The 24520-nt window shown below is 39.0% G+C and overlaps 2 protein-coding genes across 3 annotated transcripts in view; one reads left to right on the top strand and one right to left on the bottom strand.

Annotated features, from left to right (window-relative positions):
* CHRM5 (cholinergic receptor muscarinic 5) overlaps window positions 1-24520 on the bottom strand; it is a 53210-nt gene that overhangs the window by 9643 nt on the left and 19047 nt on the right. The window lies entirely within an intron of this gene.
* AVEN (apoptosis and caspase activation inhibitor) overlaps window positions 1419-24520 on the top strand; it is a 101427-nt gene continuing 78325 nt past the window's right edge. Inside the window, exons 1-2 of the mRNA XM_029998716.2 lie at window positions 1419-1747; window positions 24305-24485. Coding sequence (XP_029854576.1) covers window positions 1502-1747; window positions 24305-24485 — 427 coding nt within the window. The 5' untranslated portion in view covers window positions 1419-1501. The remainder of the gene's footprint in view (window positions 1748-24304; window positions 24486-24520) is intronic.

Raw genomic sequence — 24520 nt, 5'->3', positions numbered from 1 at the left:
GACTACTGGGTTTAAAAACCCTGCAAAACCAGATTGATGTTTTAATGTGTGCTGTCAAATGACAGCCTGCGTGCTCAGGAGCGATGAGGCAAGCCTGCTGTTAGGGAACTGGTGAACTTTCCTGAGGACGGCAGGGGTGCCTGCCTAGTTCAAGCAGAGCAGGACAAACCAGCCTAGCTCTACATCACAAAGCTGTTCCCGTGTCCCTGCTCTGTGTCCTCAGAGCAAGACGCTCCTAAAGAGGCTGCAGAGTCACCTCATGGGCTTCACTTTTAGCGCAGGCTTGTGTGCCACACCCTGTCAGCTGGGACTTGTTGCTTTTTCCCTCATTTGCTTCAGAAAGCTAACTTTGGGTCCTGCACTTGGGTCACAACAACCCCATGCAGCGCTACAGGCTTGGGAAACAGTGGCTGGAAAGCTGCCTGGCAGAAAAGGACCTGGGGGTGCTGGTTGACAGCCGGCTGAATATGAGCCAGCAGTGTGCCCAGGTGGCCAAGAAGGCCAACGGCATCCTGGCCTGTATCAGAAATAGTGTGGCCAGCAGGAGCAGGGAGTTGATCGTCCCCCTGTACTCGGCACTGGTGAGGCCGCACCAGAAATACTGCGTTCAGTTTTGGGCCCCTCCCTACAGGAAAGACACTGAGGTGCTGGAGCGTGTCGAGAGAAGGGCAACGAAGCTGGTGAAGGGTCGAGAGCACAAGTCCTATGCGGAGCAGCTGAGGGAACTGGGGTTGTTTAGCCTGGAGAAAAGGAGGCTGAGGGGAGACCTTATCACTCTACAACTACCTGAAAGGAGGTTGTAGTGAGGTGGGTGCTGGTCTCTTCTCCTAAGTAACAAGCGATAGGATGAGAGGAAACGGCCTCAGGTTGCGGCAGAGGAGGTTTAGATGGGCTCTTAGGAAAAATTTCTTCACCAAAAGGGTTGTCAAGCCCTGGAACAGGCTGCCCAGGGAAGTGGTGGAGTCACCATCCCTGGAGGTGTTTAAAAGAGGTGTAGATGTGGTGCTTAGGGACATGGTGGTTTAGCAGTGGACTTGGCAGTGTTAAGTTTTCGGTTGGACTCAATGATCTTAAAGGTGTTTTCCGCCTTAAATGATTCTGTGATTCGTATGGCTTTAGTTGGGAGTGCTCTTTTCTAAACATTGAATGCATTTTGTTTGAAATACATGCAGAAAGCTATTTGTTTTTCACTCCTTGCTCGTCGAGGTTTGCAGAGGGGACATGGGCAAACGCTCCGCAGGCGCCTGCCAGGGGCTCGCCCCAGGAGGAGCGGGGCAGACGGCGGCTCCCCTCCCCGGGAAGGCCGGGGCCGCTGCCGGGCTCCGCTGCCGTGCTTTGGCCCGGCCGCGCGCCAGCCGCAGGCAGGGGGAGCTGCTGAGGGCGCGGGCGCCGCCATTTCCCTCGCTCGCCCTCCCCGGGCGGCCTCTTTCCGGGAGGAGGCGGGGACCGGCGCGGCACAGGCCGGCCCGAGGCGGCGCGGGGTAGGGGCGCCTGAGCAGCCATGCAGTCTGAGCGGGGCGGCAGCCGGCCCCGCAGGGAAGGTGGCCGGCACGGCCGGCGGCGGCCCGGCGGCGCGGAGAGGGCGGCCGAGGCGGCGACCGAAGGAAGCTGCGGGGACGGCCGCGGAGGAGGCGGGGGCCGGGGAAGAGGCGGCGCTCGCGGGCAGCGAGGAGGCGGGGGCCGGGGCAGGCGAGAGCCTCGAGGTCGCGGGGCAGCGGCGGCGCCCGCCGCTCAGCGCCACCGGCGGGTAAGCAGGAGGAGAGCCCGCCCGCCGCGGGTGCGGGGGAAGGCGGAGCTGAGCGCGGCGGGGCCCCGGGGCGGCCGTCGGGGTGGGGGCACAACCCTTCCCTCTCCTCCCCTGCTCCTCCCTGAGGCGGAGCCAGGCTGGCAGCCGCCGCCAGCGGCCTCTCCCGCGAGTTTGAGGTGGCGGGGAAGGGGTGCGGGGCGGCGGGCCTGCCAGCGTTACCTCCCTGGTCAGCTCGGCACCTGCGGCCGCCCTCTGCCCCCCTCTTCCTCCCCTGATGCAGCGGCAGCCAGCACCTACGTGCTCTAGTAGAAACAGAGAGAGGGATTTTTCTGGCCGAAATGCGTTTACAATTTTGTGCTGAAAAATACTAGTCTCGGTTAAAAAACGCATCTGAAAAATACATTCCTGTTTGCAAGTAGAGATGAAGAATTGCTGAATATTTTTGGCATAGTTGATTAGAAGTTGAAGTGAGTGTGTGACTTGTCCAGCCTGTGGTACTAGCAATGAAGACGTGGTAGTGTAGCTCATCTTACAGAATTGGTATTTGTGGTTCACTGGAACACGTATTTGTCATTAATGCAAATTGATGGCTGTGCTTTGACCAATTATAAAGTGCTTTATCAGATTAAAAGCAGTGCCTAAGTGTACCACAACTACACCTTCAGTTTCCTGTGGAGATGTTAAAATGCCTTCTACAACCCACCATGGTATGAGATCAACACTGCGCCTTTAAAAACAGTTTCCATTTATAAATGCTTTGACAGTACTAGGTTCAGATTGTCTTGCTTCTGTTAGCATTGTTACAACATAGAAATCGTGGTTGTCCCTGGATTGGCAAAAAGTTTACAGTGATGACCTAATACTGATTGGTGTTGGCAGCGCTGGGAGTCCTGATGTAGATGGACCAGCTGCTACCCCATTTTCAGCATCACGTTGATTAGATTCACTTTGACTTTTATGATGCTGTGGCTTCAGTTGGACCCAGTCAGTGTTTTATCTATATTAGAACTCCCATGGTTGCTGGTGGATTTAAAAAATGTAAAATATTCATCCCTCTTGTCATTGTATTTAGGTACATTTTAGCGCTTGTGTTTTGGGAGATGAAAGATGCAGCTGGATTGGAGCTGTTACCTAGAGGGTTGGTTGGTAATTTCACTTGTAAGCGATATAAATTGCTGAGTTCATACTGATGTGTGCAGATGGGTTTGGATTCTGGATGTGAAACAATAGTGCTCCCTCATAGGCCACAGAGGCATAGGGGGAAAATTCAGCACCTGTATTAGCTGAGGAAACTTCCGTCCTGGACTGATTTTTTGGAAGTCATTCTCAACCATTTCTTACTAAGTTGAAGTATATTTATACCTGTGTTCTCTCTGGTACTGTTGACCCAGCAGGACCCACTTCACAATTTAAAAGGTGCACTCAGGAATGGAATCATGTTATATGTATGTGGCTTTGTCTGGATTGTTGTTCGAAGTATTTCAGAAAGCAGTTAAAATTTTTCTTTTGGGATAGCTTACAATATGTTTTGCCTGATCACTGTGTTAGTGACTTTGATATGCTCTTCAGCTTAGTTTAGCACAGTGACTTTGGTTTTGGCCTAGGCTGATATGGGTTGGGTCTTTAAAAGTGAAGCAATAGCTAAGATTTTCCCAGAACTCTACTAAAGAGTGTTTAAGCATAACACTCTTCCTGTACTGGAGGCTTTTGATATTAAGCCCTGTATGCTCTCTTAGCACACCTGCCACAAATCTTGTGTTTAGCAGCCTGGAGGGGACTGGCTTCCAGCAATGCAGCCATAGTGTCAACAGCTGTGCCAGCCTGCAGCTGCTGATGTCTAGTGTTACCTCTGAGCCAATCTCATAATTTACCACTTCTGAAACAGGGAGGACCTCCTCCTTCCTCTTCTTTCTTCCATCTGTGTGGTCAGACAGGCTCCCTTGTACTGTCTTTGTTGTGTGCTAGACCATGTTTTCCAAACAGATTCAGCTCTTACCTGGCAGGAAATTACCCCCTTTTATTCCCAGTTCCTTAGGGTTCTCTCTGTTCAGCAAAGTGACTTGTTTTACACAAGTGCACCAGCTTATTGAGAGTGTGCTTGGCCCAGAGTAAGCGGTTTGTGTGCAAGGAGACCCTGCTGTCTTTCAGCAACAAGGCTCAGATCTTCTGAAGTGATGATGAGTAAATTGCAAACCTGGAGAGCTAGGTAATAATAAGGGGAATGTGAGTGGTCTTATCATATCACTTTCTTTGCTGTGTGCTGAGAAGCTGGAGTCTTCTCTGAAAATCTCCTGTCTTTTTTTCAAATGGGCCTTGAAATTCCCTGGAGAAGAGAGGCTAAGAATGCTATAATTTTGTAATATCTAGGATTTTCAAGGGCAATTCTAACCCTTTTGCTTTCTAGGGTAAAATTAATGGAGGATTACACTCTGCATTTCCACACTGCTGGTGTCAACGTGGCATTTTGGAGGAATTTTCCTACTAGATTGGGGTCATTCTAGCATTGTATAATCAGGATTTAGATGACCTGGTATTATTTCCTGAAAATAATTTTAAGTCTAGGTTCTTCTATGGTTTTAAAGCTCTGCTAAATTTATAATTTTATTTGCTTATACCCCAATTGTTTATAAAACTATTGCTGCTAAGCTTGATATTTAAGTAATTTTTTATTGCTGGAGCTTTAGTTGTTGCCTGAGAAGTTTCTTCTTTATTGTGTCTTCAATTATGAAAAGCTTTATGACAAAATCTACATCAAATTGTATTAAAGTAAATGGATTTGGATTTGTTGAGCCTGCTATGGTCAGAGCAGTAAAATGCAAGTAAAATTACAGGTGAATGGATTCAGTGAAATGTAATAAGAGTGTTAATAGAACCAAACTTCATTAAAAACTCTTGGAAATAAACAGTTTTTACACTGAAGTAGAAATTGGCATAATATTTTGGCAGCAGTATTTCTTAGTCAGTTGCATTTATTTAAAACCACTATTCATCTTCCAGTTTTGTGTTTTGGATGTTTTAATTTAATGGTGCCTAAGCTTGTGTTTGAAGCTACAGGAGGACATTGTTTCTGACCTGTACAACAGAAGAAAGTGTAGTGGTGGCACATTCGGTTCTCAGTATTTTTGTGGACCAGTAAAGGCTGGACACCACTTCACATGTTTGACACTACTGTAAGTGTACTGTAATTCTTTGTTTTTAGTAATTAGTGATCAGCTGTGCTACTTGTAAAACCTGTCAAGACCCAGTACTTGCTGAGTCAGTTCTCCTCTGCTGGGTGCTAATATAGAAGGAGATCAGGGTGCTATTTGTTTATAAATAATTGACTTACTCATTCCCTGCATAGTAGATCCAGCTGTGGATCAGAGTCTTAAAGATGAAAGCTTTCATGATTTCTGTCAGCTCTTGAGGAGATAGCTGTCTGAGGAACTCCCCAGCTCCACTCTCGAAACAAGATGCTGCCTCTCTCAAACGTTTAGAAACCGTGAGGAGAAGTGTTCTTATTCCTTGTGAAGAGGAAAAAGGATCTTGCACTTGTTAGGTCTTTTTGTAACTAGTGTGCATGTTCATTTAACTGACTTGATTACTTGAAGATTTTGTGTCCTCCCTTCAAAAATGAATCCGAGTCTAACTATGACCAGCTGGTTTACCAAATGGCAGATTTCTTTGTATATCTGTCATCTTGAATAATTTTCTGTTGTTTCTGTCTGCTTTAACTAATCTATTCTATGTTAAATAAATAGAACACATTTGCAATTATTAATTTTTCGTAAAATGATGTAGAATTACAATGCTTAAAGTAAAAGGTCTGATTGACACTGGCCCAGTATTTTCTCCCACTTCTATTCTAACTCCTCTAACTTGCTCGGAATTCGTATTTTATGTACTGTCAGGATTTTTAAATTGTGCTCTCTATGAAATACAACCTATTAAAACAAAAACAACTTTCTGAAATTGTGGGCATGATACTGGGTTTTATTTTGATGGTCCTTGACCACATCATTTTGTGGGTGTTTTGAGGAGACTTTCTTTTGTTCTTTTTATTTATTACATTTGCAATTTACAAAATGTTCTTTTAACTTTCTTTTCAGTGATGCACTGAGTGTATGTGATGCATGCTATTACTTCAGCGCAGTCAGAATTGGCAGGTCTGTTTCAATATTCCTTTTCTGGCTTTGGACATTGGTTGCAGTAAACATTTTATTGTTAAAGAATGGAGGTTAACGGACCGATTTTAGTGCAGTCTTTCTTACTTATGGTTAGTTTCAAGACGACATCACGTTTATTTAGTGTTTGTTATATCTTCATTCTTGTGGTCCATGCACATGTAAAACTGATCTAAGAGAACATCTAATGCTGTCAGCATCAGATAAATTTTTCCTGATTAGTATGAGCTAAATCTTTACAGTCTAAGCAACTGCAAAAAGCAATCTGTTCGCAGGCATGGTAACAAAAGCTTGGATTTTTCAAATACAGATACATTTGATTTCCTTTAGAACACTGTAACAGAGCTTGTGTAGATAGGAGAAGAATAGATTTCTGGGTCTTGAACACAGTAAATCTTTTGACATTTTATGTTAATGTTCTCAAAAGCAACTAGGAAAAAAACTTTAGAATAAGGTACGTCAGTTTGTGGGCTGTACTTAATTACTAATGAGGTGTGAAGAGCTTCCCTTCTCAGGAGTTACTCTACTGTGATGAGGTGTGAAGAGGCACTAACTGATTATGAATGAAGTGTGGATTATGTTATTTTGAGTGTATTGATTTAGATTAAGCCTCTTGAAAAGTGTCAACAAGGGGTTGGAAACTTCTCTAGGGTTGGTTCAGTGTCAAACTGGTGTTTGTTAAATGGGATTCTGCAAGGCTTCATTCTGTCTCTGTTCATGTTCAGTGTTTCTATTAATAATTCCGATGAAGGAGTAAAATATACAGTGTTAAAATTTGCAGACAGTACTAAACTGGAAGGGTAGGCAGGAGGGTGGAGCACAGAATGCAGTCTCAACGAATGGGAGAAACAGCCTGCAGTAAGGTGTAATTCAAAGTCAAATATAACACAACTACATCATTTATGTAGGAAAAAGATAAATGCTTTTTATCCAGCCAAAGTTAATTTATACTTTTCAGTTTCTAGACCATAGAGAAGCCAGCTTTTCACAGCACTGGGGACTGCAATGTTTCGTAATAATCCCTGATTGTTTAGTGATATTTATTGTTATTCCTTCAGCATATTTTACCAACCTCCTTGCTGATTTAACTTGAGATACTTGTACTGAAAGCATCCCATTACACAGGTGAATATGCAGCATCATTGCTGCATAACAGCTTTATGTCTGACTTTTTTTTTTGTGTGTGTAACTTCCATGGAAATTGCTTGGGGTTTTTTTATGGTTTGGATGGCTGTGCATTTCTGTCCCCGCCTACTTAAATGCTTTTATTCCTCTTTTTTCCCCTCAGGTCTCTGGGGTAGTAATTTGGTAACTTTCAAACAGGTTGTCCCGAAAATTTGCTAGCTTAAACAAATAACTTTATCAGCTCCATATTTTGTTAATTGTATGAAACGCAACTTTCAATCATTACCTTATTTAGATTTAATTATCCCATAAAATGGAGGGGATTTTATTCGGAGGAAGTGTAAAACGCTAACACCTTGAATATTGGAGAAGCTCTCCCGAGAACTTCCCATCACGTTTAACTAAACATTTTAGAATTTAGGGAAGGACTACGGATTTAAGAATCCACCCATCCATCTTAAAATACAATTCGGCGATGACACAGCGCTGGCAGTGACCAGCAGGTGGGGCAGGCAGCCTGCCCCTTAGCGCTGGTCGCTCCCTGTGCTGCCCTGCGGCACAGCCGCGCTGCCTCGGGCGGAGAAAGTGCCCGAATTCAGTGGTGAAGAGTAAGGATGTGCGGGCGTCATGGGGTGGGGATGTTTTTCTCGTCTCAGGGTGATGTTTTCTGAACGTACAGCGAAACGTATGAAAATCACACATATGTGTGGATTATTAGGACTTGCTACTGGGTATTTGTTCCAAACACAGCCCTGAAGGAAGGTTAATTTTAGGAAGGGAATGCTTAGTAATTCTGAGCTAAAAATCTTGTTGTGCTACTGGGATGAGTAGATGGTCCCAGAGAACTTCATACAGGGTTTTGTATGGGTACATCAAGTGAGACATAGTAGGTGTTCATGCTGAAGAAAAAACAAATTTGTAGAAATGATGAAATTTGATTAAAAAATTATTCCATACAGTTCTGCTTCTGTTTTCCTCACAAAAGTAACCGGGTAGTTTCAGGAGCCCTGTTACAGGTTTCCAGCCAGTCTAATGGTGCTGCACAGCCTTTTGTAGCTACCAGAAGGTTTCAATGTATTTTAAAGGAACAAAAAAATGCTGATTATTGATTCAGTGGTGATATAGATCCTTATAACAAGTACAAAGGAATATTTCTTAGAGGTTTTCATAATCAAAGGATTTCAAGCCTGTGTGATTTGGTGTTCTATGGTAAGGCATAGAGGGGGTCCATTTCCCACTCTTTCATGTATGCGATTCCTCTGGATTTTTATATGCATGTGGGTTTTTTTTTTTTTTTTTTTTTTTTAATAAGGTTTTAACTTTTGTGCAGGTAGACTTAATAATATATCCTGCTGGTAAAACCTGTAAATCTGCTGCAGTGTGTGAGAACCTTGCCTCAAGGTCCTGTTTCCATTCCTGCTTCACTTTTCCCAGAGGATAACCATACAGTTACAGACTGTACAGACTCTCTCTTTAACCCTGGAATAACCACTGTCTCTGTCTTGTAGAGAACAGAGTGGTGATTCTGGGCCGTAACTCTTCCTAGACTTACTGCTCTATCACTGTCATGTTGTGAGGCCTTGACCTTTTTCTGACTGCCTGACAAACTAAGGGTTTGTTTTTTGGTGGGTTGGTGTTTTTTGTTTTTTTTTTTTCCTTTCTGTATTTTGTTTCAGGCTGTATTACTCAGGTTATGCTGCTTTGCTGACTTCACTGGCCGATTATGTTCCCATTAAGTTGTAACAGTATGTGGCATGCCCATGGAGGCAACAGAAGCTCAAATGATCCCGTACTCCTTATTTCTTTTCCTTCCACTTCACCCTAGCAAGGGTGTTAAAAGATTATTGTCTCAGAGTAAAATTTACTTGTAGAAGTAGAATTAAAAAATGAATTGTGCTAATGAGGAAAGTTAGCTCCTGCAGTATTTTTGGCATGGCTCTTTGTACTTTGTTTGAGTTACTGTCAAGGGTGGTTTTTTTGGTGCAAATTTGTGGGTTACACTAAAGTGTAATACTGGTGGACTCAAAGTTGTTTCCTTCCTGATGGAACCACAGTTGTAGTTGGCCACCAGTTGTCTAGACAGTTGAGCGCTGTCTAGAGCTCACCACCACAAAATGGATGTGAAGTTCTCCTGCAGTTAGTGTTCTGTATGTACCTAGGGCTGGCAACCAGTGCAAATTGTTGCAGGTAGAGATGTGATGTGCACATAAAATCCTGGGATCATAGTGCACCCCAGCGAGTACAGCCCAGTCCTCCTTTACCTTGTTGGTAATTTGGATGTGTTTGTACTTTCAGCAAGTTCTAAATGATTCTTAGAGCTTCTTCGCAGTAGTGTTAACAGCAGGATCAGAGCATCATTGTGCAGTAGCTCTTACTTTTTACAATTATATTCTAGACCAATGGCAAAATAAATTGACATTTTAACATCTTGTTTTTATAAGTATGGCATTAGGGTGTTGAGGACCTTGGACAACGATTCTTCACTACTTTATCTCATGTTGCATGTTGGGTTTAAGAAAGCAGATTCTTTAAGGCTATTAGGAAAAATATCTTTCAGATGATTCCCCCCCCCCCCCCCCCAAAGAAAAGTTGGAGATGAATGAAGAAGGGGTTTCTGAGTTTTGAGTGGTGATCTCTAAAATGTCTGCAGTAAGTTGCATTCAAATTTGATATACAAATAAAGGTGGGTTTTTTTTTTTTTTGAGTGAATGCAAAGACAGATATTTGAAAACATCCGTGGTACTCTACCACCCTGATTTAGTTATAAAACAGTTTCATAAAGGCTATTTAAAAATCAAACAACAATACTGCTTCTTGAGCCTCTCAAGAGGCTCATAGTCACAAAATAAACATGGAGATACAATACACAGTGGAATTTTTCATGAGCACTTGATAAGTTTACATCTGTTTGTATAGAATTATTTGAGCCTTGTTTAATGATAGGCTTTTTACAGATGTTCTGTCTAGATAGCAGTCATGTTTTTCTTCTTTAGCTGTAAATAGGTTTGAACATAACTTGTCAGGATCTAGACTTTTTTTCTTCTGTTATTTCACGTTGTTTTTCTGCGACTGCAATGATGCTTTTGGGGGAGGAAACTTTGGTTACACTCTTTATCTACAAGTTACATATTGTAGAGGACTATAGTTCATACTAGGTCATAGTCACATGACTAATCTGTTTGAATTACCCAGAAAACATTTTAAAATTCAAGGGGAGAGAAATGTTTTTTGCTATTGAAGTTAGTAAGACAGCTTCTAGAACCATACTTTGCAAGTGCTGGAGCAATTTTATGTAAAAACTTCAAGAACAGGTCTCTTTCTTGTGTGCTTCATGAGATGTTTTTCCCTTTAACTGGAGCATCATTCCTCTTATGCAAAACAGATTTCTGAATAGGATGTCTCTCTTGGCTAATTCTATCTTTAGCTAACCCAAAGTGATGAATTCCAGTATCCAACATTTATGAAGCAGTCTTAGGATTTCATCCCTCTTTCAAAAATTCTCATCCTGTACAATAAGGACTAAAAGCTTTTTTCTTCATGCTACCTGTTCTCTCAGTTGCCCTTTCTGCTAATTAAGCTTCTCCTTAGCTTTGGTAGATCTCTCTAAAGGTCACCAATAGAGCAAACTAGTGAAGAGGATTACTCTTTGCAGGGGTATTTTTTCTCTTTTCATGAAAAAAACTCTCTCGAGGCTCTTCCTTCCTTACTTAAAAGAATAAAAAAAAAAAAAAAAGCACTAGCTTTTTCCTTTTTCCCTCAGGTTGAAAAAACAGTTTCTATTATAAACTTGAACTTGTACTGGAAGAGCTATGAAGTCTAGGTGAGCAATAAGGAAGTAAATTGTTTCTGTTAATGACACGCAATGCTTAAAAATCACTGGAGGCTCACTACAGGTTCATCAATAGGTAAATATGCCAATATGAGAAGACTGTGAACATACAAACATATGTATGTGACCTCATTCCCATTAATCCTTTTGAAGAAATAATTTTTAACCTACTCTGTCATGTTTATCACTGTAGTGATGGAATAGATTTAATATTTGGCAATACTATTTAATCTTATTAATACTTTTGAAAAATCATTAAGTGCAATGCACTAAATATTAAAAATGAAGGATTTTTTTGTCTTTGCATTTTGTTGGGTGTAGTCTGGAGAAAAATAAAGCATAAAAGCAAAAGGATTTGCAAATACCTACACTGACTTGTCTAAGCTGGCTGCCAAGAATTGCAATTAAGTGACTTTTACAAATTCTTGTTTTCTGTTGAATAATTGGAAGGGGAAAAAATTTTATCTAAAGTACGTGAAACCCTGAAGGAGAAAGTATAATGAAAAGTGGTTTAATTATTTTCAGTGAGACAGCAAAGCAGATTGATGAGCTTATCAATAATAATTGTTTATTTTCTTGCCTTATTGTATCCTTTGTTAGCCACTGAAAATGCTGTTTATGATGCAGAAAAAAAGTCTCTTAATGAATTAATGTATTATTTTCAGCTCTTTCTCAAAATATCCTTGTGTCTGCCAGTTTACATTAGAAACAGCTTGTGCGTAAGGTTACAGAGCCATTAGCACTGATGCTTTTTTGTAAAAAGGCAGTCAGTGGACATACAGAGCCTGTTTTAGATACAGAGAGTGCATGATGAAAAGGTTTCAATCTGCAATGAATAATGAAGTGAAGGATTTGGAGAATGTGGAGAAAAGGAATAAGTTCAAACTGTGGTCTGCTTTCTTCCCAGTTTCCAAATACAAAGTGCAGTCAAGTTTTTTTTCACTTTCCAGATAAGTGACCTGCCATTGGACTTTAAATACGTTTTGAAGTGAATTTCCCTCAATCCCTTTGTTTCAGTCTCTTTGTACTTTATGTAAAAACATGATATTGTCATAAAGATAGAGCAGGAATGAAAGAATGAATGATGTGAAGTGTTATGGGTTTTTTGTTTCTTTTTTTCTTGCGTGTGTGGTGGTTGGGCATCTGCATGGCGCATAGGCCACCAGCTTCTCGAGTTCTCCTGCTGGGAGTGTCCAGTTGCTGTACAAAGAATAGGTCTGGCTGAGAAAACAAGCTAGATGACCCATTTCAGACTATCCAGAGTCACTGTATTCACGTGGGATGTGGGAGATGCGACTTGAAATGCATTTGTGCGGAGAAGGGAATTGAATTTATTTCCACTTGCTGCATAAAATGCTGTAGTTCTACAGTAGCTGAATAAACATGGATTGTATTTATTTACACTATCTCTTTGAGATGTTTTGTTTTGGCACTCCTCTCTCTTATGCCCCAGTCCCCATCTATTCTCAGGTCATTTCAGGACAAGCAGAACTATTTTTGCTGGTGAAAGTTTTACACTTCTGTCAAATGGTGAGGTAGCTGTTAGAGGTTTTTGATAAATTCTTGTATTTCTGTTGCCTGCAGCGGGTGACTGATTTGAGACCAAGTGCATGCCACACATTGGTGGTATAAAATTCTGCTTCTGACTTACCTGAGTCAGGACAGCATAATGTCTCTACACCTTTTTTTATCTGTTATGTTGATACTTTGATATATAGACAGAGTCCCCAAACATGTTCATCATTAATTCTCAAACTATAGTATAGCAGCTGGAGTATGTACTGCTCTGGGAGCTATACTACTACCTTTACCATCTTTGAGCTATACTACTAAAAGAGCTTGAAAATGGGGGGTGTGGTGTGTTGCTGCCTTTTGTTTTGGAGGAGGATGATAGAGACGCATTATCCATCATACAGCTACATTTTGAATTACAGTGCATGTGGATTCAACACAAGCCTATCTCTCTTGGAGGCAAACCCACCATAAATCAGATGTTTGGCAGTAATTTGCTGCATTATGGGACAGCGCATTGCATGGTGCCTGAGGGAACTCCAGCTGATTAGTTCCTCTTTTTTGCTGACTTTGTGCTAGGAAGGGGGCTGCTGACTTGCACAATGAAAGTTGATAATGGAGGGTGTGAGTGGCTGCTTTTTTTCACGGCTTGGGTATACTGTCAGGGAAATCCTGCCTTGATTATAAGGCAGAAATTGCAATCTATAAGTTTGGAAGCATATCCTTGATGAATTACTTTTCTGCTCATTTCCCCTTTCCTTGCATCACTATGTTGACTGTGTGGTTTGCAGACTTCTATGAAAATGGAAAGGAGAAAAACTGGGCTTCCTCACTGACCAGCCCATACATTTCTCATGTCATTGAAAAGACAAGGAAAAAGAAGGGGGTTTGTGTCTGTTTATCAAGTGGGTAGTTAGTACTCTTTGCGTCTTTACTGTTTTCCACCATCTAAAGAAAGAAATTAATTTTAGTGTTGATCTCAGAAATGCTGTTTAAAACCCTGGGAGTTGAGGATAGTATCTTTTTGATGCAACATTGCGCTAATATGTGGTTATTTTGTCTAGTGTGACTTGATTCTTTTTTTAATCAGTGTAATTCAATATATATATGTGTATATATATATCCTGCTTACTTGTTCCTTGATGTGTGGTTTTGCATTCTGCTTTATAGTTATACATTTTGTTTGCATGTTAGGCATCTGCTTTTTATCCTCAGTATCTTTTTTATAATTTATTGTTCATTGATTTACTATGTGGCTGTGTATTGGTCCTAAAAATGATCCCTTTTTGACCCCCCTTTCTGAAAATATTGTCAAATGAGGATATTTGTAACTGCAGTCTTACTGCTTCATTGTGCCACACCATAAATGTAATAATGCAACTTAATTTAAAAAATGCATGACAGCTGGATCTGCGAGTTTGTTGATAGAAGGGTAGTAGAGATGTGAGGTTTTTCAGTAACGTGAAATTATAATTAGGAAATAGCAGTATATTAGTAATGAAAGATGAGAAACTTAAGGACTATGCTACTGACAGTGTTGCAGGCATAGTGAAGGGGGGAGGAAAGCAGAATGCTGTCCTTTTGAATTTCTTGTATAGTACCTTTTTAGGGTTTCAAATTAGTAGAGTGTCTCCTTTCACAGATTTAATTTTCATTATCTGAATATCTTTGTGTTTGTAATATGCTGTTGTTATGTGATAGTTGATCTGAAAAAGTGACAGATATTGGGTGTTTTAATTTAAATTCAAGACAGAATTTTCCGCTGTGAACCAAACATCAATACCTGTATACTGAACCTCTGAAATGATGCATTACACCTGTCTCAGTGACGGTCTTAAAGCAGTAACTGAAAAAGGGGGCTAAAACCAGTCCCAAATGTTCTAAAGTTCATGTTGAAAGTTTTACCAATCAACATAAATATTTGTAGCAAAGTATCTTTTTTAAAAATTTTTATTTAAAAAAATATGTGAATTTGACAAAGAACACGTGTGTCCACATGTATTAAGTGGAACAAGAATAGTAATGGAGAATTTGCAAAACAAAATTGGCTTTAGAAAAACAAGTTTAACATTGCAGGAAATTAAAGCCAAGGATATGGCTTACCAGTACCCTTAGCCAATCTAGCAGATAAGTGCTGCCAGTTATGAAGGAAGGACCTGCTTCCCAGATCCCATATTTCATGGCATGCTTCCAGCCTATCTAACCATTATTTGTGCTTGTCTGATTCTGCTGTGAACCGATATAAGGAATTTAAGCTTGCAGAAGGTTAACAGTAGGAAAGGGAAGAAAACTATTGATTATTTTTTCTGCCAGTTTAGGTGTACAATTTCAAAGAATACTGTTCTGTTTGGTGTCTTTCATAATTCTTTCTTCTTTGATGCTGTGCCAATTGAAAATATAACAGTGTGGGTGAATATCACTAGTTATTTTCATGTTTTGAAATCCATAGGAAAATAATGTCTTACTCCTTATGTCCTTTCTTTTTTTACAAAATAGATGCATTTAAAAACCCCTAAATTTAACTTGGTACTAAATATTATCAAATATTTATGAATTTAAATGTATGAAAGAGTTATCTTGTTATTTGTTATTCAAATGTAACATAAGTTCTGGAGAACTTATTGTTCTGGAGAACAACATTTCAAAATGTTGTTTTTTGGTTGGTTGGTTTTTTTCCTTGTGGTAAAAAATGGATCTATTGAGAAACTTTGTTGCATTTTTTTCCTTGCATGAGAAACCCTGAAGCTTCTCCAGCATGTTGGTTTTGATATTGGTAGAGAGTTACTGGATTTGTGTTGGTTTTGTTCTAAAACTGTGGGCATGTCGGGGGTCTTAAATAAGCATTAGACTTGTCTGTAGAACTGAGGTTCTCTAAACTTTACTCTTCTGAGCAGACTTTAAATTTATGAAGTAATCTTTGTGAGTTAGGATCAAGACTCAAATTTTTCTCTGTTCTGCAGATGGATGCTGCTTTGGGTGAGCTTTTTACATAATTTGTCATACTCTTACTTCACCATTGAGATGGTTACAGAAGTACAAAGCTTTTCAATACATATCAGTTTATAACAGATATGTTTATTGAGAGAGGCTGTCTTACTCATTGACTCATGAAGACTAGCAAAATAGCAATATCCTTTAAAAAGTTATTGAACTGTTGACGTAAATATATACCCTCAATAAACTATTTCTTGATGTTATAGAACTGCTCATGTGTGTTCTTTAAAAGTTATTGTTAAAGCTGTTAATACAACTGACTGCTTTTGCAATTTTAGAAGTGCTAGAATAAAACAACAAAATGAAACACTAAGAATTAGGTATTGGAGGTTTTCAAGCCCTGAGTGGACACACCCCCAAACTGCTTGGTCTGATTTCAGTTTTGACCTTCTTTTGAGTAGGTGGCTAGACAAGATGACTCTTGCAATCCCTTTCAGCTTGGATTAGTCTATAATACTGTGACATTAACACATAAGAATTGAATCCATTTCTGAGTACAGTCAGTCTCTAATGCAGCTCAGGATACTTCTATTTAGGAACGGCAGATTTGGTAAGAACAAATAACTTTCTGTAGAAATTTTCCTTAACCTATCCAAAATACTAAGTATAATTTGGTTTTAGAATATGACATACAACATTCACATATGTGGATCCATATGTATGCAATATATAAACCCCCTAACTTTGGCAAATACAGCCTATATATAGGAACAATCAGTAGTCAAACTGAAAATGCTGTAACCTTTGTGGCAATGTACTTACTTCGTAAGGTTTTCTTGAAACCTGTTATTTCTGTCAAGACAGAGGCTCCTATTTTATGTTTGCACTCATATTTTTGACTGAATGTTTGTAAGAAAAACATTTGGCTTTTTTAAGTTGCTGTCAATTTGAAAGTAATAGAGCTGCCAGGTTTTGTGCAGGTCCATGTGACAATTTTGTATAAATTGCTTGACAAGTTTGCATAGTTGCCAGTAACTTTCATATAATCATTTCTGCTGAATTAAAGGAAAAATACAGTTGCTTTTTTGTTGGTGGAAGTGTATTGGCTTGGCAAGTTTAGAAAATCAAAAGTCTCTTTATCTAGAGACAGCAGCTGGACAAACTTCCTACAGGCTTTTTGCTCACAGTATGGCTCAGCCTTGGGGAAGGGGAGGAAAAGGACTACTACAGTTAACGCAGCTTGTTGAGTCTCTACTGAGTTTCACAAAATGGTGCAGAATGAGTGCTGAATTTATAATGATGCCATTCTTATAACATAGCCCATCAAATATCCTTCAGTTTGGAGTTTTAATCTAAATGAGTAGAGCTAAATTTTAGTGGGTGGCTTTGTTGTTTGGAAAATCCTGTATCTCATGAGTGAAGTGTTGAAATACGCAGTTTCCAAAATAAATACTTACCTGACAGGCTTTACCAAGTTCCCAAGTCTACTTCTAATGTTAGAGAATGGAGCTTTTGAGACTTCCTTTCTGTGAACGTACATTGTATGGTTATTAAGTTTATTTTATCTATGAGTCAACAGTTTTCAGACTGGGTCTTTAGATGCTGCAGTACAAAACTTCAGCAATGTGTAGTAGAGGTTGGTTCATTTTGCCCCTGTAAGCCACCCATTTGAAGGACCATGCAGCTAATCATGTGCTAGCAGGTTCCAGAGGTATTTCTGAGATAGCAGTGGAAAGTGAATATCAGATTTTATGGATTCTTTTCTAGTTCTTTGAAAGGGAAGATAGTCTGCCATTTAACTCAGTAGTTACAAACAAAATAACCCAGCTGTTTGCCTGTGGGACTTTTTTTTTTTTTTTTTTCTGGCTCAGTGAGTCTAAGGGAGAGATTTAGCTCCTAATAGAAGCTGTTGTTCCAATTCAGTGAGGCTTAAGATTTGTACAAAATATGGCTATAGCTTGTGGAAATGTTAATAATGATCTGTGAGAAAGATGAAGAATGACTTGTAGCCTCCTGGCGCTTTATTATGTTATAATTTTATTGAGTGCAAAGAATGTTTTTTAGAGGTGTTTTTTTCAGTTAAACAGTAATGAGAAAACAGTCTCTTTTCATTTGAAGTTTTTAATCAGTTCCAATTACTTGCATCTCATAGACAGAATAAGCAGGAACTTTGAAGCAAAATAGTTTGGTGGGCAAGATTATTATATTTACTTTTTCACTGTTATTGTGGTCAGACTTGTGAATATGATATCTGTTGAAAACAATTCAGTATAGATAAGCTAACAGCTCACCATTTTTGGCAGGTGTTGCTGAGTATTATTACAAAATATTCTCTTCTGTCTCTGGAAGAAGCTATGGTATCTTACGGTATCACTGCATTAGGAAAATCTTATTTTTCAGGGAAATTTAAAAATCTTATCTTTCATTTACTTTTCTAAAATCTGGATTAAGAGTACTAAATAAGAATGGTTTGGGGGATTGTATTCCACTCTTACCTCATACTGACTTTTTTATATTGTTTTAACTTGCTCTTTTTCCTCTGTATGGAAATTTATCATTAGTATTTCTAGGTAGACAGAACAATGTGTTGGCATGCTTCATGGGATTTTCCCAGATAGTAGACTATGTATGTAATATACTGACAGACATGTTTACCTTGTTAATTCACTATTGGTATTTTTTTATTTTTTTATTTTTAAAACTAAATTCCTGTTTGTCATTGTGAATTGCATTTCAATTTCTGTCACTGAATTACAGCCATCTGTCTAGGTAACTTCATAAAGATAACATTCTGTATTATTTCTTGTAGGTAAAGGCATTTTGATTCTAAACACCTACAAACTTGCATCAGTATCGAAAAAATTGCACGAGTACTTTGTCTTTTGTAAAATAATAGCATTAATCTAAGAAATACGCTTAAAAATGCAGTGCTGCTTTTGTTTGCTATAATTCTAAGTATATATTCTGTTTTTCTTTAATACACCATACAGTTTGTATTTTAGAGCGCCCATTAAATTTCCACTGCAATAAATCGGATAATGTATTCCTTTGCCACCTTAAGATTTAATGTTAATCTCTAATTACTTACAAGACAGAGAAGAGGGACATATATCTAGGGGTTGTAATTAGGTAAATGTGGAAAATCAGAACAACTTTTTTGAGAATTATTATGCTATATATAACTATCATAAAGTATAAGCCTATCAATCGTTGTCATAGAGAAAATTAAGCTGTCAGGGGATTCTCCTGTACCTTTCTGGATTTGAGGTAAAAAAAGTGCATTTAATGAGCACTGTTAGAAAAAAATGAAATCTTTTTGAGGTTGTGTTGTATTCATATTGTGCTAAGATAATTCCTGGTGTAATCTCATTGCTCCTGTTTGGTTATACCAGCAATAACTTTGAACCATGAAATTAAAAGCAGATATGTCTTTCCAAGAGCAATTTAAGTCATTAAAGTGTAGCTGCTGTTCACATTTCCACTTATGTCTGCCTAGAGGAAACACTCAGTTAATACCAGCCAAGCTACCTTACTTATTGTCACTCATGCAAGCCTCTGTGTACAGACTTCTATTCTGCGAAACAATTTAAACTGTAAAGATCACAAACTGCTTTGTTGCTTAATTATATATGTTTTTTTGACCCTATGACTTGGGGTCATAGGGTTCCATCTGTGAGAATTTGACTGTAACAGATGCTGCTTAAACTGGGATGAGGAGGAGAGGAGAAATTGTCTCTGCACAGACACCTACTATTTTAAATACAAATGAGGAAGAGATATATGCCTGTTTGTGATGTCGCTGATAGCCTAGGTCAGATTCAATCCATAGGATATTTTCATTTTGTCTTGCTAGCTTTTTCCCCTGATAAGAAGAGAAATTGGGATTGAGGCAGATAAGCCTGAATGTCATCGCACTTGGCCACAGCCTTACAGCAGTTTACAAGAAGGGAAGAAGGAATCAAGGCAGAAGTTTACTCAAGAATTGGTGTGTGCTGTTGCTGGTTAGGAGAGCAGCAAATGCAGGGAGTAGACAGTGGTTATCACTGTCCATGAACATGCAAGTGTCCATGCATGGCAGTGGCTAACTGTTAATTGTGGGCTCTGTGTGAATTTATAAGATGTCTGGGGTATTGTAGGTAAGTGTCCCTGATAAAGAATGGAAAAGATTAAGGAAATGTGTATGTTTTTGAGAGGTGTAACATTCAAAACAGTAATACAGAAGTTACAGTAATGAAGGGGAAAAGTAGCACTTGATCAATATAATTGTGAAGAGTTTCTAAAGATAAAATGAAAAGGTTATTGTATAAATTTGGGAAGAAGGTGAAGGAGAGAAATAGCTATGCTCTTTCTAACAGATGAACAAAAAAGCTGAAACTATGTTTTCATACATTCTGTAAAGTGACATTCTTGGGAAGAGAATTGGGAGAAATACTACAAAATAAATAGAACGGAAATCTAATAATGCATGATACCTACATAATGGGGAAGGCCAGTTGGCCCAAGAAAGGCAAGCTGAACGTAGGTTGTTTCTATGTTCCTCCCAGTCTTTGTAGAATATTCTGAATACTGACAGAGATTAAATGTTTTAAACTTTTCTTACAGAGTTAATAGAACTGAACAGGAAGAGGGCTGTAAGCCTTAACTCCTGTGGCTTCCTAAGGGTAATAAATGCAGTTTTAGAATGTCTTAATGGAAGCTCTGACTTTTAATGCACTTTTTAGTTTTTTTTTTTAAAGGGCTGTGAGCTCAACAATTCTTGTTGAGTGTTTGCACATGTGTGCTTAACACGCTAGGACTGACTGCACTTACAGCAAAGAGTGGTTGAGTAATTGAAGCAGGATGTAAGAGGTCACTGTTGCACTTTATCCATTGTGTACTTCAGCCTTGGTTTGATCCAAACCACTCTGGGTTCCAGGGAAGTGCAGAAGGATGACCTGGGGGGAAATTGCCTGTTCAGAACAATGTTTACTTCATTTTGACACCTTCATTCCTGAACCGTGTGCATCAACATGTTCTTGTCTGTAAGAAAAGTCAAACAGAAAGCCTGCTTTCCTATTTTTTCTCAATACCATACCATCCCCAACCCTGTATGCAAAATTAGTGTATAAAGGAGGGTGTAGTAAAATAGCCTTTTGCTGTGTTAGACTGTAGACTGGGGTCATGTGTGCTATGCATTTTGCTTTCCTTCAGAAGGAAAGCAGAGTCATAGGCTCTGGTAAAGGATGAGAATACATTCCTTGACAGAAGACCTCAAATCATGCAAGGTCCTCTGCAGGGGGGCTTGGCTCTCTCACTGTTGTTTGAATGACTCTGATGAACTTAGTGTTTAGGCAGAACATTGTGTATATTTTTTTTGTTCTTCTGATAGGCAAAACAGTCTGAAGTGTTTCCTGGTTTTGTTCAACTGGGCTTTTGCATATTTTCCCCACTTTCAAAATTTCAATGAAATGTGCAAATGGTAATGCATGTAATACTATCTGAAACAGAGGCACAACAGATAAATATTATACCTTCTGTGGTATCATGGTGCCTTACAGCACTGAGCAATAACGTGTAGATGTAGTTCAATACTGTTTAAAGGCATAAGTTTTTCTCCTTACCTGAGTAATACTGTTTTAAAGGTTATATATGAGTTGGCTTCTAGAATTTGTTTCGGCTTGTATAATTTGTTGTTTGAGGATGGGGCAGGAGGGAAGTTATTTTCTTTCATTACACATAGGACAGATGTTTGCTCTGTACTGATTAAGACTCATTTTCAGTAAGGTATGATGACAATGGTAGCAGCCTATAGTCTAGCTGAATAGGCAGCTAAGAGGAAAGTAATGAAGATTTATGTTTACATGTTTCTGAGGTTGTTACTTTAGATGGTAGCTGTCTCCTTAGATGGTAGAAGCAAATTATTTTCTGAAGCTTCACTGATCAGAGTTTGTTTTATGTATTTGATAATTTTAATGGTGAATCTTTAAGTTGTTTTAATGTTGAATATTCAAATGTGATTATTTGCAGTTTTATCTTGTACCATGGCAGTGCATCATGTAAAATTTTCCATTAAATATTTATTGGAAATGTAAGCAGGTTTGTATTTGCAATTTACTCATTTCAAAAGTAAACCTCAGGACAGTACTTGGAGAACCAGTCTGCACAACTGCTGTTCGTACTCCTGAGAATTTGTGGTTTATTTCTCAAAGTTCAAGTTAACGATTTTACTTCTAAGAAATAAAATTTCCTTGAGGTGTGCTGTATAACATAGCTAATAACAGAATGTGAAAAATAATTTAGTCCAGTTTAAGAGGAAACATTTGAATCCATATTAGTTTACTGGTAGCTTGTTAAAATAAGAAGGTGATACTCTTGTTTTGTTTATGTTGACAGCCAAAAGGAGTGAATCCTTTAAACAGGTCTATAGTAAGTAAGTATATGTAATGTCATAGTTGCCTAAGGTGATTCTGATCTTTTGTTAAGAACAAAGTACAACACGGATCTATCTGTGTAGCTCTATTCTTGCTTTGACTTGTGAATTGTATCAACTCCAAGTTATTTTGGGCACTGAATTTCACTAGGTTTGCTTGATTATAGCAAATCATTCAATTTATAGGAGAAGAACAGAAGACAAATAAGTTGATTCTTATCTTGATATAAGTGGATCTGGCCTTTGTTCTGTGGAAACTATGGCTCTGGTTCAGTCCCCAGTAATAGAGTTATGACTTCATCCCTGTGCTCATGCAAACAACTGTTTGTCCACAACAACCATTTTAGTGTATTTATCTGATGAATAGAAAGAAAAGAGAATTTACCTAAAATTGCACAGAACCAGTGAGAATGCACAGAGTATTCTCCTTCTTGTCAGCTGTTTGACAACTGGGAGTATACTTGTATAATTATGACAGCTTTTAATCTGTTTTTAAGCTCTTTGATGATTTTACCATTCCTTCATGCTCCTCCTAACCAGATCTCTCAAACAGTGCTGAAAGAAGCTTGTTTATGAAGATTGGTAGGTTATTTCTCTTGGGAAGTCATTATTCTAGTTCTGATTTTGCTACTTGTTATGATATGCTGGGCAGTCATTTTGAAGATAACAAACATGGGAGAATCTAAACTCTCACAACTGTGTTTGAAGATGCTTTACCTTTTAGTGGGCATTTGTGTAAAAGCCATGAAACAGGCTTCACTGCTACTTTTGGTCATTTTTAACATATTTTCAGAGCTAAGGAGTAGTAATGCTCCACTGTCCACAAACTGCTACTTCCTACTTTTTTGTCTGTGTCAGTCTTCTTTTTATGATGATGTACTTGCATATAAATATAGTATTTGGTGTACAACAGGGATTTATTTGGCATTGATAGAGGTTTTTCGGTTGTGTAATTGGACGCTAAAGGAATGTGAAAATCTCAGTTTGTCCTTGTCTACCTGAGCCAAAATGTAACTACAAAATTTTCTACGGAGTAGGTAAGCCTTCTTCAAGATGAATTTCTAAAATCAATCTAAAACATATGTTGCATTGCTCTATGTCCTTTCTTGAGCTATGAAAGTAACTCATTGATTATAAAACAAGTTAATGAAGTGATGGTGGTTTGTTCCTGATTTGGTGCTTTGTGCAGTTGTTTTTACCAGGTTGTCCACTGTTGTACCAATACGTAAGTCCACAGTGTATGCTTAAAAAACCCCTAATATAGTTTTAGAAACAGAGTAACCACTAGAGATTTTAGTACTCTTTCTGCACAAGATGTTGCAGATTTTCACTCACAAGGGCTTTTTTTAAACATAAGTAATTGCTCTTCACGTGTATTTCAGAATTACATTTGGCTTAAACTATCAAAGCCAAGGTCCTCCTTAAAGCCAGTGTCTGATGGTGAGCTGTAAGGGTGTTTTGGTTTATAGATATATAATGACTTGCCAAAAGGTAGCTTGCTTTTCAAATTATTTTATAGTGAATGGAGATGGCTTTAAGCTTTACAGTAGTGTAGATAAACTTGAATTTCACTGCCCTGGTCATGAAGAATGTACTTATTGTTGGGACAGCAAAATTTAATCCTGTGGCAGCAGCACATTGTGGTTTGTGAAAGGAGAGGTGGAGTAATGGAGAGAAGAGAGAGTGGACCTGTCAGCAGGAATGTTTGGAAGCATACACAGTGGGAATCTCTTCTTTCTTGATTCCTTTATTCCACCTCTTCAGAGCTTTAGACCTCTGCAGAAAGTATCTTGTACAGAACTTTTCTGGCTGCTCTCAGTTCTCCTCTTGCCTGTTGAGAGCTCTGTTAATATAGAGGATTCAAGGGAGGGGAGAGTTTTCCACATCTGTTAAGTACTTGTGGCAAATGCCTATTTTGCTTGCATCTTGAGCGGACTCTGCAATGAGTTGTCCTTTTGACCCTAGAGTTTTTTAAGAGTTTGGGCTAGTAGATTGACTGCCGGCAGTCTATTTAGTTTTTCCATGTGTATTTCCAGAAATGGCTTTCATGAAGGCAATTAATTTGATTAATTATTCCATGTTAACTTGAGTTAAGACCCTGTAGTTGGTTATAATGGAAATTCTCACATAGATCACCCTTTCCGGATGTTTTTCTGCAGTATTTGTTACCTTTTTTCTATTCTGCTCTATAAATAGCAGTTCTTTCAGTTATCATCTGTATCACTGCAACACATGGACAGAGATATTGTGATTAAATTCTTAGTTCTGCTCCCTACACATTGCTCTCAGTTTCAGGAAGGAAGCTGTTCATTGTGGGTTTCCAGAATAGGAGGGAAACCAGTGGAACTTGCATCAGTGTCACTGCTTGACACCTGTAAGAACTGAAGCTTCACTAGGTGCTTTTAATTATACTATTGATGAATTACATACCGTTCAGGAAGATGGTAGCACCTGATCTAAGATTTTGACAGGGATCCAGGGTGATATGTCTTTCTGTGGTTAAAGTTGTTTGTATGAATGACTGTTTAAATACAGAACAAAATGCTGTTGAGCTGCACTGGCTTCACTGTCTATTTATGTCACAGGTAGAGGAGGATGATGACACTGAATCACGAGAGGAAGAAGAGAAGGAAGAACTGAAAAGCTTCTCGAGAAGAAAGATTTTTTCCAACTGGAGCCGCTATGAGGATACAGAAAAGGAGGGACAGAGTGAACGTGGGGAATCGCAGAGAGGGACAGACTTCAGTGTTTTGCTTAGCTCAGCAGGTAAGCATTTTCTACTCTATAGATTTTTAGTTTTG

Source organism: Aquila chrysaetos, chromosome 2 (genome assembly GCF_900496995.4).
Source record: "Aquila chrysaetos chrysaetos chromosome 2, bAquChr1.4, whole genome shotgun sequence".
Lineage (NCBI taxonomy): Eukaryota > Metazoa > Chordata > Aves > Accipitriformes > Accipitridae > Aquila > Aquila chrysaetos.
This window is presented reverse-complemented; position numbering and strand designations above follow the sequence as displayed.